The sequence below is a fragment of the Mytilus trossulus genome, unplaced genomic scaffold, assembly GCF_036588685.1.
Source record: "Mytilus trossulus isolate FHL-02 unplaced genomic scaffold, PNRI_Mtr1.1.1.hap1 h1tg000220l__unscaffolded, whole genome shotgun sequence".
Classification (NCBI taxonomy): Eukaryota; Metazoa; Mollusca; class Bivalvia; order Mytilida; family Mytilidae; genus Mytilus; species Mytilus trossulus.
The window spans coordinates 165904-179977 of NW_026963313.1; the positions used below are offsets into that span (position 1 = coordinate 165904).

At 32.3% G+C, this 14074-nt stretch overlaps 1 protein-coding gene across 2 annotated transcripts in view; it reads right to left on the reverse strand.

Moving 5' to 3' along the window:
• Positions 1-3861: 3861 nt before the first annotated feature.
• LOC134701128 (cys-loop ligand-gated ion channel-like) overlaps positions 3862-14074 on the reverse strand; it is a 38726-nt gene continuing 28513 nt past the window's right edge. Inside the window, exons 2-8 of one of the 2 annotated variants that reach the window (XM_063562272.1) lie at positions 13758-13886; positions 12529-12723; positions 10932-11189; positions 9405-9560; positions 8437-8610; positions 7896-7943; positions 3862-4337 (exon numbers count right to left, since the gene is read on the reverse strand). In XM_063562272.1, the coding sequence (XP_063418342.1) occupies positions 4308-4337; positions 7896-7943; positions 8437-8610; positions 9405-9560; positions 10932-11189; positions 12529-12723; positions 13758-13886 (990 nt within the window). In that variant the 3' untranslated portion in view covers positions 3862-4307. Of the gene's footprint in view, positions 4338-6025; positions 6080-7895; positions 7944-8436; positions 8611-9404; positions 9561-10931; positions 11190-12528; positions 12724-13757; positions 13887-14074 lie in introns of those variants that run through there. The other variant, XM_063562273.1, reaches the window with a different exon arrangement.

Consider the following 14074-nt stretch of genomic DNA (forward strand, 5'->3'; position numbering starts at 1 on the left):
TGTTTTTATCCAGTTCATGATGGATTCTCCAAAATTAAAATATTTAAGTGTCTCAAATGAAAATGACCAGGAGATAGAGTCGAATGCTTTTTTTAAAATCAATCAAAAGTAATATACCAGGATGTCATTTTCCTCTGTGAAATGTAAAATATCGTATATAAGTCTAAAGTTCTCCCCAATAAATCTCCCCGGAATAAAGCCTGTTTGGTCAGAATTAATCAGTTTATTAAGAACTGACTTTATTCTCTCTACTATACAGCTAGATGCTAATTTATAAGTTATAAAGGGTAATTGGACGCCAATTTTTTTAAAACTGGTCTGTTTTTGTTGAACTATTAGCAATGGTCAACCATATTTGTTGTATGGAATAATTGTTAAATGTACCTGCCTGCCTTTCATGGTTCGTCTGACCTTGACCTCATTTTTATGGTGCATTGGTCAATGTTTAATTTTCTTTGTTAATGACAGTTGTAATTAAGCTGAATATCAACATAGTATTATACACATATTGACTGGGTGTGAGGGTGAAAGCACTTTGTTGTCCGTGAGATACCAACTATTGCTCGAGTCGAAGCCCAAGGGCGGCGAACAGATCATGTTCCACAGCATTAGTTCTGATTTATTTGGTGTAATGAAATGATTATAAAGTGTCACATGACCTTGACCTCTCTTTCATGGTTTACTGGACAATGTTTAGTTTTGTGGTTTTGTCTATTTATCAGATATCATAAGCTATAGGTCAATTGTATTTGGTATATGGAACGATTGTAGGGTTACTGTCTGTCTGGCAGGGTTAATTTGACCTTGCTCAATTTTCATGGCTAATTGATTAATATTTTCGTACTTTTGTCAGTTTATCACATACTATAAGTAAAAGCCTAATAGGTGATTTTTTTTTGTGTATGGAATTATTGTAAGGTGCATATGTTTGTCTAGCAGGGTTTAAAGGACCTTGATTTAGTTTTCATGGTTCATTTGTCAATATTTAGTTTTTGTGGTTTGATCTGTTTCTCTGGTACTACTAAGATAGTACCACTATATTTAGTGTATGGAATGATTGGAAAGAGTACATGAAATCGTTGATCTGACTGTGGCATCAGCTTCAAAGACCATTGGTAATATTAAGATTATGTGGTATTTGCAATAAAACCTCCATATATTACACTGACTATCAATCATTAGTAAAACATTTAATCTAGTATCTGTGATGACTTCATATATGATAAGATGCTCATCTACTGTTAAAAGACCAGGACAAAATGGCAAAAACTCCAAACATACCTGTGATACGATAACAGCTTCTCGAACAGGATTTTCTGTCTGTGAAAACTAAAAACTAAGTTGTGATATAACACATGTTTATTTCGGCTGTATTCGTCTCTCTTCGGTAAGGATTCAGATAATTGGTTTTATTGGAAATGATTCTAAGGCCATTTTTATGAATTTTTCTTTTTTTTTCAATATCCCATTAAAAAGATTAACGACAACGTGATAAAAATTGCGTACACCCCTATGTATAGCCCCCATCACTGTAAATACAATGAAATAACATTTTTATTGAAATTCATAGGTTCTGCATAGACATCTAACTTGTTAACGACATATTTATTACTTAATAATAACACATATAGTAGAAAATTATATTATCTAGATATACAGATGAGTAAATTATTCATGGACATAGGGATCATTGAAAAAGCAATAGACTGGGTTATTGAACCAATGGGAATATAATTTAATTATGAAGAATTGACCTCGTTTTCGCTCAATCAATTAGCACATTTTCCACGCTAGAATTAATTCCTTCGGTAGATTTATTTTGTCCCGTAGTAAGTGTTAAAAAATTCAACATACGACTCTCTTACTTCAGCAAGGTTTTTTTTTTATTGGAAGTATAACTAAATACAAAAATTAATCCTGGTATCTATGATGAGTTTATTTACAACCGCATCTGTGCTGACATAAATTATCATTGGTATGGTCATATTTATAAATTAACTTTTTCAAAAATTTTGCGTTTTTGAAATACTAAGGCTTTTTTACCCAAGGAATAGATTACCTTAGCTGTATTATGAATTTTGGTCCACAATGCTCTTCAGCATCTATCTTTCTTAGTAAAATTGAGAAAGAAAATTTATTAGACCTTTTTAAGGTTTTTGTATTCGTGCGTCACTGATGTGTCTTTTGTAGACGAAACGTGCATCTGGCGTAAATATTAAATTTAATCCTGGTATCTATGATGAGTTTATTCACGATAACTACAATTGGCCTGGAAACTTTATGACGTTTCATATCTTATTGTTCTTCGTTATGTGGTGGAGGACGTGGTTTTTGATTACAGACCCTTGATTGTTTCTGTTGAATTAATGTCTAACTTATATAAACTCTAGATAATTATGACTGGACATTTGTTGCGACTGGCGTACAAAAACTATATAAAACCATGGTTAATGAATCATTTTCTACATAAGAACATGTCTGTACCAAGTCAGAAATATGAAGGTTGTTATCCATTCGTTTGATGTGTCTAAGCTTTTTTATTGGGTACTTTTCTTTTTTAATTTTCCTCGGAGTTAAGTATTTTTGTGATTTTACATTTTGGTATATACACTATTCAACTATTGCAATGTATTATCTATTTTGTCGTTGTACGTGTCTCAGTGATGTTTATCCTACATCTATCTTCTAAATAATGAGGCTACACAAATCGAAATAGAGTTCTTTGACTCTTTGAAACCTGTCCCTATCGCGGTATCCAGGATGTAAAACTCTATGAGTTTTCACCATGAAGATTTTTCATAAAAGAATGTTTTAATTATTCCAACCATGTTGCACTTAATATCTTCAATTCAGTGGCATATAAATTCAGAGAAAGATTCACTGGAAATAATATTGTGTCTTGTAGTGAGTTGTCTCATTGGCAGTCACACCACATCTTCTTTAAATTTAAAAACGAATTCATTAACAAACAAGGTAAATAAAGGCAACAGTATACCTGTGTTCAAAAGTCATAAATCAAATGAGAAAAAATCTAATCCGGGATACAAAGTAAAACCGAGGAAAACACATCAACTATGAGATAAACTCATCATAGATGCCAGGACTAAATTTTGTATATACGCCAGACGCGCGTTTCGTCTACAAAAGACTCATCAGTGACGTTCGAAAAAGCCAAATAAAGTACGAAGTTGGACGAAACAACTGAAGTGCAAAAAAAAACCCCAAATAAACGTCAACTTACATAGAAAAGTAAAATTTGATAACTGCTAGAGGTAACATAATAAAGAATAAGATTGAATTTATTAGATCTTTTGACGCATAAAAGACCAAATCAGAAATTCATAACAATATCTCTGAAATGGTCCATTACATTAACAATATATTGACAACAATAATGTTTTTTTTACAATAGTTAATACGATTAAAATTGTTTTTAGATTCTCCTCTACCATTTTAAGATTCGATTATATTTAAAAAAAAATAACACTTAATCCAATTTTGCTGAACTCGTGCCAATATTATACATTATTACAAACTTGTTTAAAAAGAAGTTGGTTGGACATTATTATTAAGAAAATATATAAGATATTGATATTAAGGAGTACTGGTTTTAAATAAATTCTGTATATATAAAATTGAGAATGGAAATGGGGAATGTGTCAAAGAGACAACAACCCGACCAAAATAAAAAAAACACAACAGCAGAAGGTCACCAACAGGTCTTCAATGTAGCGAGAAATTCCCGCACCCGGAGGCGTCCCTCAGCTGGCCCCCATATATATAACTGGTTTTAACCAAACTAAAAAAGGATCTTGAATTGGTATACTGAACTGGTGTTAACTGCTATCGGTATATTAGTCTTTTTTTGAACAGGAACCGGTTTCGATATCTGATACTAACTTCGATATAAAGATCATGGTTTAACTGGATTTGGTATGTTGATCTGGTTTAAACTGGAATCGGTACATAAATCTGGTTTTAACTGGATTTTGTATGTTGATCTTGTTTGAACTGGAATCGGTACATATAAATCTGCTTTGAACTGGAAACGGTATATATATCACGGTTTGACTGGTATATGGATCAGAAATTAACCTCAAATTTTGACTCCACAATTGTTCCAAAGCTTGACGATCATTCATTCGTTGTTGGTGATAGTTAGTTTGAAGTCATCATCAGATCCAGAAAAGCATTGTCATCAATTTCTCGATTTGACGACTAATTTGAAGTAGGTCATCTTCTATTTCTTGGTTCATTGTATCCTCTGAGTTAATCATATTGTGTACAAATGACATCGCCATTGCAATTCAAAATTTGGAGTTAAATAGAAGCCCTTCCTGAAAAAATAGACAAACTTATGATTTGGATGGTTATCAATTATTTAACATTAAAGCGTGGATTGTGTTAAATATTTGCTTTGTATTGTAGGGCAAAAAATGACTGAAGATTTTGAAAATTAAGAAAGACTGACTCATTTGATAAAGGGGTAAAGTTGTGTTGAAATATATAAAAGTATCAAACATTTTTTTTATAATGTTCTGAGTGGTTATTTATTAAAAGTATTTCAATGCTTCTAGTATTGCTTTGTATTGTATAGTATTGTATTGTATCAGCATTTTTGCGACTGTCCCAAGTCAGGAGCCTCTGGCCTTTGTTAGTCTTGTAATTTTGAAATTTTAGTTTCTTGTGTACAATTTGGAAATTAGTATGGCGTTCATTATCACTGAACTAGTATATATTTGTTTAGGGGCCAGCTGAAGGACGCCTCCGGGTGTGGGAATTTCTCGCTACATTGAAGACCTGTTGGTGACATTCTGCTTTTGTTTTTTATATGGTCGGGTTGTTGTCTCTTTTACACATTCCCCATTTCCATTCTCAATTTTGAATAAGAGAATACTGTCCTGATCACTATAAAACAAAGATAAGACAAATAATTAAAAGCGTATTGTATTATGAAACCAATAGTAATAATTTAAAAAAAAGATGCTGATATATCAACAAATTGCAGACAGCTCATATCAAAAGAAAAAAACATGAAAGAACACACTAACCCTTAAACATCAAACTAAAAAATATTTCGAACACTTAAATAAAAAAAAACACTATTGTGACCCTAATGCTCCGAAAACAAATGCAGACAGCTCATATCAAAAGAATAAAAATATAAAAAAAAAAACACTAGCCCTTAAACATTAAACAGTAAACAGTAGACTTTGACAAACGATATTTACATATAATCTACACCATAGCGAGTTTTAATCTTAGTAACACAACGGGTGTCACTTGTAAGTAAGAATGTCTGAATGTCGGGTTACTTTCGACGTGGCTTTTATCTTTAAAAGTGTGTGTAGCTCTTCCACTGTTTAGTAATTCGTGCTGATGTTCATCCCTCTTAACCTGATTGATTTTGCTGCCTAAGATATGTCTAACCCAGTACACACTGGACCTATAAAGTATTTCATTATTCTATTTCTATAGGACGATAGAAAACACATTAAAAGTCCTTTCCAATCGTACGTAGCTGCATTATAAACATTTAATGCACCAAAATCGTTCCCTTCACAACTTGGGTTGTAAATTATGTTTTCAGAAAATTTAATACAATCAGAGATCACTGGGTTTCATATTCAGTTGAAGTAAAATTTAATATATAGAAAATGAAGAAACAAAAACAATTCTATATGATATATGTGAACAACATAGACGATAAAGTGTATTAAAGAATAAAACCATTCATAGAAAATGAAATCCCACTACATTCCTGTGTATGCAACGACATTGAAAAGAAATAGTCAAAAAGAGTTCGACTGACTTATAAAAAATACTTAGAAATTGTTACCAATTTACCAAAGGAACAACTCATTTTATTTTGTTTATACAAAGCCCTTCAATATCTGCAAAATTAAGTGAAAAGTTATTTAAATATATATATGTTAATGTCTTAATTATAAAGTGTTGTCCTGATCCTATAACATGCAAGTTTCGTTGAACCTAAAATCTAAGAATAATTTATTCGGTCACGTAACTGATATTTTATATAATCCTCATAAATTTTCGGGGATTACTTTTTTTAATCAATCTTAAATGTTCAGAAAAATATATAAAGTTCATTGTTCAGTCTTCATTGTTAAAAAAGGTAACTAATAAATAGCTCCAGTTTAAGCCCATAAAATTGCAGTTAACCCTAGTATTGCCGTACACTAATAAAATTGTGCAAAACATTTTGTGATTGAAGCAATGTCACGTGTAAGGGCATGTTTGTGTTATATATATATATATATATATATATACAACTCGTCTAAACATCAACCCAACAATGTTAGATCTGTAAATTTGCTTTCGCAAATTTTTGGTTCTTCCCTCGCCGGGATTCGAACCCATGCTACTGTGATATCGTGACACCAAATCGCCTGCACTGCAGCCGTCCCGCTAGACCACACGACCACCTGGGCTCTCAAAAAAAGAGCTTTCGGTGGGCATGTGTTACCTTTCCACGTCAGTTTTAATCTAGCAGCGTACTACAGTACATGATATATAAGGCATGAAGATGTTATATATATATATATATATCTTGATAGTCGTGGTTGAGGATGCTGCTAAACTTGCATTACTTGCAGTGAAATGAACATTCAAATGTGCAATCAATTGTGCGATTTGAAGCAATTTACGTGTTCGTTCTTGTTTCTGCCACATACCTTGCTATGATTGAAACAATGTCACGTGATGTGTTTGTTACCATTATATACCTTGGTATGTATGTTTACGTTTGATTCACTTGACGTACTTGCATTACTCAAAGCATTCATGAGGAAGCTATGTCCTGATGGGGGATCTTCCTTGATACGATACAATACATATATTCAGATTAACAATAGACAGCTATAATACTTATGAATGTGACCTACCGAATACGACTATTTACCGGGTTTGTAATAATAGCCACATGTGGAGCAGGATCTGCTAACTCATCAGAAGCACATGAGATAAACCCAAATTCGCGGTGTGGTTCATTTTGCTAAGTATTTAGTTTTCTATGTTGTGTCTTGTGTACTTTTAATCGTCTGTTTGTCTTTTTCTTATTCAGCCGAAGCGTCTGTTTATGAACATCACAAGGGTTCCATTAGAATTGTAACGTTGCAATTGAAAAAATGCCTGACAGCACAACGAGAATATTATTGCTGTACGACTTTGACAGTGCAAGTGTCTAAGATTATTAAATAGGCTCTATTGAGAGATTATATGGTTTATCGTCTAGATGAATGAGGTACCAGGATTAAAATTTAGTACGCCAGACGCGCGTTTCGTCTACATAAGACTCGTCAGTGACGCTCAAATCAAAATATTTATAAAACCAAGCAAGTATAAAATTGAAGAGCATTGAGAATCCAAAATTCCAAAAAGTTGTTCCAAATACGGCTAAGATAATCTATGCCTGGCATTAGAAAAATCCTTAGTGAAAACTAAGCAAAGATTGTTGGTTAAAAATGGTGTTAAAAGCTAAATATATTGGCAAGGGTCTTAAATTGTTCAATCAAAATAAACATTTCAAAAGGAGGGTCTTTGATAGCATGATAAGCTCCAATCTCTACCACCAACAGTGGTATCGACCAAGTGGTTGTAAATAAACTCATTATAGATACCAGAATTGAATTTACTATTTACGCCACCAGTACTTATCCGATCCCATTTATCGATTGAAAATATACAAATCAAGATAACACTTAAGTCCGATGGAATTGCATGTCTTATGCTATGCATGCATCACCTCTCATGGATATCCACACGCAGTCGAATTGTCATGAATTGTCATAAGAATACATAAAATACACTGAAGATGTTAGGTCGCTTTTTCTAGAATGTTAAATTTGTATGGTTTACTGTTGAACAATACTAACCCTGTAATCCCTATCTTTTTGTACCATAGTCCGTCGCTTTCGCCATGGCTAAAATACAAGAAAAACATTATTTAAACAGCAATATTTGGAAAAACGAATTACTTATTCTTTTATTGAGATAGGTTTTCTTTGCAAATTTTCGTTCTTGTATTTGAAAAAGCAATCATAAATTGTAGATTTAAATGATTTAAAGATAGCACTCTATATTTGCTTTCTGTCATGGTTATAAACCAGAGCTTGATTCCAGTGTCGGTTAGTTTGAATTTGGAACGGTTTTACATTCTCATGCATAAAAATAAGAAAATGTGGTATGTATGTCAATATCATACACTCTCTACCATAAATCAAGTATCATAGACTACCTAATATAATGAGTTGTGTAAATTCCTTTAACATAATTGAAGGCCGTACATTGACCTATAATGGTTTCCCTTTTTTAAATTGTTATTTAGATGGAGAATTGTCTCATTGGCCCTCACACCACATCTTCCTATATCTAAATATACATATACTGCTTTGACTAAATTCCATAAATACTTACAAATAAATATATCATAATTAAAAATCCAATATTATAAATAAAGTATATCACAGCCAGGATTGACAGAACGTAAATTTCAACAATGTCACGTGAGGCATCTGGTAATGTCGTCACAATAGCATGCCAACAACACACTACTGTCAACATTATCATAGCTGCCAACAAATATTTATCCTACAAATTAAACAAAAATACGCCAATCAGCAATCAGTCGTTTATAAAAAAAGCTGACTGGAAAATTAATATAAAAACTGACAATCATTTAATAGCATTGAAAAAACATTCAATTAATTACATTTTCCCATATTGATCATACATTGTTTATTGTTAAAACTATTATCAATAAACTATGAATTTGCTGTCAAATGTGGTATATGTTCTGCCTTTTATTGTTGATAATTAAGATTTGTTTTGTTATTTGTTTTGTTATTTGTTTTGTGATTTGTTTTGTTATTTGTTTTGTGATTTGTTTTGATGTGTGAATGAGAATTATGAATCAAGATTAAGTATTAATACTGTTTAATCTATATTTGCAAAGTGGTATGTTAGTTTATATACAAAAACTGGATAACATAATGACAGATATAATTATATATAAGATCACTTGACCATAGCTTGCAAATTATGGAAATGTTCATGTTCAAACATAACAAGGCTTTCGGCTGTTGTCTGCCTTTTTGTCTCTTTGACACATTCCCCATTTCCATTTTCATTTTTTCATTTGTGTGTGAGTGCATTTCTTTTTCAAACGATAAAGAAGAATAGGGAACTTATAAAAAAAAACAGGTTCATCCAGACTTTGGTAGGGGTCGTGTTGTTTAGTCTTCAGTTTTCAATGTTGTGTCATGTTAACTATTATTAATCTGTTTGTCTTTTTCATTTTTAGCAATCTATGAGTTTGACTGTCCTTTTGATATCTTCTGCCCCACTTTTGTATATAGCCCTATCGCTATTTAGAATGCACTTACCATATATGTCAAATAAGATATTCTAGGTAAACTGTTGTTTACCACTGACTTGAATGCTACTGCGGTCAGTATAAGAGTAAACGAAAGCTGCAGCCGATTTTCTGGCTTTTCTTTTTCCACTGAGAATGTTGCGAAGGATAAGGTACATATCAGGAACTGAAAGTAAATTAGTAGTATTAAGAAAGATACACAACAATATCTCCAAAGTAGATACAATAAACTCATCATAAATATCAGGAACAAATTTTATATACATGCCAGACGCGCGTCATCAGTGATGCTCGAATCCCCCCCCCCCCAAAAAAAAAAAAATAATTAAATAATTAAGTACGAAGCTGAAGAGCATTCAGATCTAAAATTCAAAGTAGATACAAAGGAAAGTCAATAGGACTGACAAAATAAAACGTTAGACCCTATCAAGCAACGGAAAAATGAAAAATAACTGTAATATATCTTACTTGGCACAGGTATTTTTCGTAGAAAATGGTGGGTTAACCTTGGTTTTATAGCTAGCATAACATCACGCTTGTATGACAAAAGTAAAATAACAATAAAACCGAACTCAAATGAAATTACTAAACTGAATATAGACATTTCGGTATGTGACATTTCTTTCAAATAGTTATTGTTGATATTGTTGCTTGCGGTACAAACTTACAAAATACTTACTGACCAATTTACTCATCAAGATGAATGCAGGAAATTTACTGTTATATTCGAAAATATGGAAAACAGACTTGTTTTGAATATCAATGATTGAAATAATGAAAGAATTTTTTCATGTTAATAATCCTCTCCTTTCTGACTGAAAATATCTTTTCACATTAGGTAATGGTTAAACCGTTTTCAACTCCTTTGTCCAAATACTTACCTGTATGGATGTTTGTAAACATGCGAATCGGGTAGCGAATATGCATTTTTTTTATTAACGATATCCCGATTGATGTCCTTTTCCGATTAAAACGAAATTATTAAATTAAATTTAATGACTGTAATATTTCTTTTCTGTCTATGAAAAATAACATCAACAAGAATGTCCCAAGTACACGGATGCCCCATGTTCAGTGGACCATGAAAATGGGATAAAATCTCTAATTTGGCTTTTAAATAAAAAAAAAGATTATCATAGGGAACATACTTACTAAGTTGCAAGTTGATTGGACTTCAACTTCCTAAAAATCGACCTCGATAAAAAACTTTAACCAGAAGTGGGACAGACGGACGAACGAACAAACGGACGCACAGACCAGAAAACATAATGCCCATAAATAAGGCATAAAATATGTTACACTCTGAAAAACCCGCGTAGTGAGTTGTTTTACAGTGTGTGCTCCATTATTTATGTTTTTTTTTAATATAACAGTCCTTCCTTATAACTTAATTCTAAACTCCATTTTGAACCGAAGTAAATCAGGAAAAAACGTATGAAAATTACGTCTATAAGCTTACAGACAAAACGTTGTCTGCAAATCAGAATTCACGTTACATCCAAAATTAAATTATTTAGAATAAGACAAGTAAACTTACCGTTACCATAAATATATTCCACACAAAATAACCCGGTCTTCGAGCGGCTCTACACTTAACTGATAGAGCAGATCGTCTTATACTATTGTCCGCCTGATCTATCACTATATCTTTCCGAGAACACTCAGTGTGCATGTATAAAAACCACTCTTGTTCATCAACAAATGATTGTCTATTTACCACGTGGTGGTCAGTTTCATCTTCTATTAATTCCACTTCGTACGATGGTAACTCGGACACTACCGTCACAGTCAGATCCTTGAAGATAATAAAGAAAACTTTAAGAGAATAGATCAGTTTCATCAAGACAAAAAAAAACCACATAGCTGAAAATACTAGATTTATTATTTTAGTTCCTTTAGGCCTTGAAGGAAGGCATGTTTGAAGATATATGTTGCATTTCAAGAAATTGGTCTGTTTTGTTCGCGTTCGTTAGGATGAATACAACGTTTAATGTTTCAACTCTGTACGAATACAAGCGTGTATAAATATTTATCCTATTCTAGCAGGAACCCAGACTCTTCCTTATAATGCAGTCAAAAGATATACTGTCATTGTCAAATTAGAAAAAACTACTGTCTGTTATATTGTGTGGTTGAAATTACCAGCGCATGGTTATATATTTTTAAGTTTACGCCACTTTTTTTTCTATTCCATTCAGATCAACGTCTACGATACATATATATAAAATACCATATTGATGTTTTAATGTTTTTAGATCATAAAGATATATCCGGCCAAATGTTAAATTGCCAAAACACAAAAATATGACATTTTATTCTGATACCGTTATTAACTGAAAGTAATTTACGTCCCCATACCGTCGTATGTTATCTTGCCTAAACAATCTCATCTTTTTAAATTCTTATCTACTGTAGCATTTTGTAAATCTCAATATTTGGCTATTAACAGAAAGCAACAGAATATTCAGCATTAAACATTAGAATTTTTTTTTTATTTAAGCTTTGGATTTCAAATATTTTGACAACGAGCATCACTGAAGAGATATGTATTGTCGAAATGCGCATCTGGTGTAGGAAAATTAGTACCGCTAATGTTATTGAAAGATCCTTGTATCTTTAATGAATTTGAACAAAACAGAAGACAGATATTATATTCAGACCCAATTTAATGAAGCCAGCAAACAATTCTAGCGATTTTAAACTATCTCTTATTATAAACATGTCTGCAATTGTTACACCTGTCATTAGTCAGGAATCTGATGTTCGTTTTTTGATGTGGTTCATAAGTGTTTCTCGTTTCTCGTTTTTTTAAATCTAGATTATACCGTTGGTCTAACATTAATATTTGTTGTGACCTTTTATAGTTTGGTGTTCGATGTGAGCCAAGGCCCCGCGTTGAAGACTTATAATGGTTTACTTTTATAAATTGTGACTTTGGTGGAGAATGTCTCAATATAGCTCTCATACCACATCTTCCTATATTTATCTACAGAACATAAATTGACTGCTAGCTGATAAATTGTGTGAGAAAATCAAGGAGGCGATCGTCGTTGCTATTCACTTCCCTTCCCCTTGATGTCAACTGTAATTAATGGTCGAATGCTCATGTTTCGAATAAAAATAAAACTACATACCTGCACGTCAAAAGGAAAGTCGTCCAATTCCAGATTTTCCATGAATGTTCCCTTGATGACCCTTTTCTCTGATATATATGCATCCCCTTTATCATTATACAATATACGATACCGCATCTGCTCTTTAGGGTCGCCGTATGAATTTTCTATATACAGTTTCGGATTCCAGATTTTGGAAAAATCTACATTTTCTGCCTAAAAGAACCGAATAACTTCATTTAAATTTATTTTTTTAAAGCATTTTATTATATTCATTCAATTTTATCCCGTTTCGAGACGAAATACGGATACAGTTTTACAAAGTCAAGGATTTGATTGGGTAATTAAAAGATGCTCTCCCTCATTTAAAGCTTTGATATCGTGTCCGAATTTGCTTACACGTTATGTCATATATTCAGTTATATACCCTCTTCAAAATGTGGTTTAGGTTTTGAATTTTCAGATATTATTTATCGATATCAGCATTAGAGCAGTAAAAAGAGTGACATGTATTGTAATAATTTTATATTTAATATTGTGTAAACAATTGCCTTTTGTGTATGTACTTGATAATTAAATGCAAAGATCAGAGCAGATCGGCTTAAAATTCTGCAGCCCATTAGCCAACTCAAATGTTCCAAAACCGCCTCAGTGGTCTTGAATTTGGATGTGCGCTTCAATTGCAGGCGGACGTATTTTTATTTTACGAAACCCTGTCGGTTCAAACCAAAGACTTTAAAATTGGTATGTAGCTGCTGCTTCTCCGCAAAACACGCATATACATCTATGTGTCATGTGTACTATTGTTTGTCTGTTTGTATTTTTCATTTTTACCCATGACGTTGTCAGTTTATTTTCGATTTATGAGTTTGACTGTCCCTTTGGTATCTTTAGTTCCCCTCTTTAGTATTAAAGACTTGTCACGTCAAAGCAGAGTTAATATTCAAATACTATTAACATTTAATCATCATGAATATCAAAATCTGCCCTTATTAGAATCTTTCACTTTTGTCTTCAAGATAGCTTTATTCGTGCCTATAATTCCGCGTGCATTGTTGTTTCTAGCATGATAATTATTTACATTTTTCATTTACTTTGTAGTGTGACTTATTGTTCCTGTTCTGTATTTATATCACAAAAGGTTGCTTCAACAGATATGAGCTGCTTTCAGCGATATTGTTTTCTTTTTATCAAAATTTTAAATACTAAAGGTAAATGAAAATACAAATTTAATCTTTAAACATACTTACCGACTTGTTTTGACCGTCTAGTGTAGGTTCCCGCCATTTTGCTTTTACGATAACGTCTGCCGTAAATTGCTCCTTTAAAGTGTCAATCTCACCAACTTTGAAAAATTGTACACAGATCTGTACTTTTGCCTGTAAAGGGTTATTAGTCATTTTAATGAAATACCACATAAAGTGATTGTTGCAGACAACTTTTTTTGTAATGGCTTTGAGTGAACTCATTTTGCTCCTTTCGGAATACTCTAACTTTTTCATGAGCCGGTGATATTTTATCGAATTTGTAATGCAAAATAATATAACAAGTTATGAATTGTCATTAA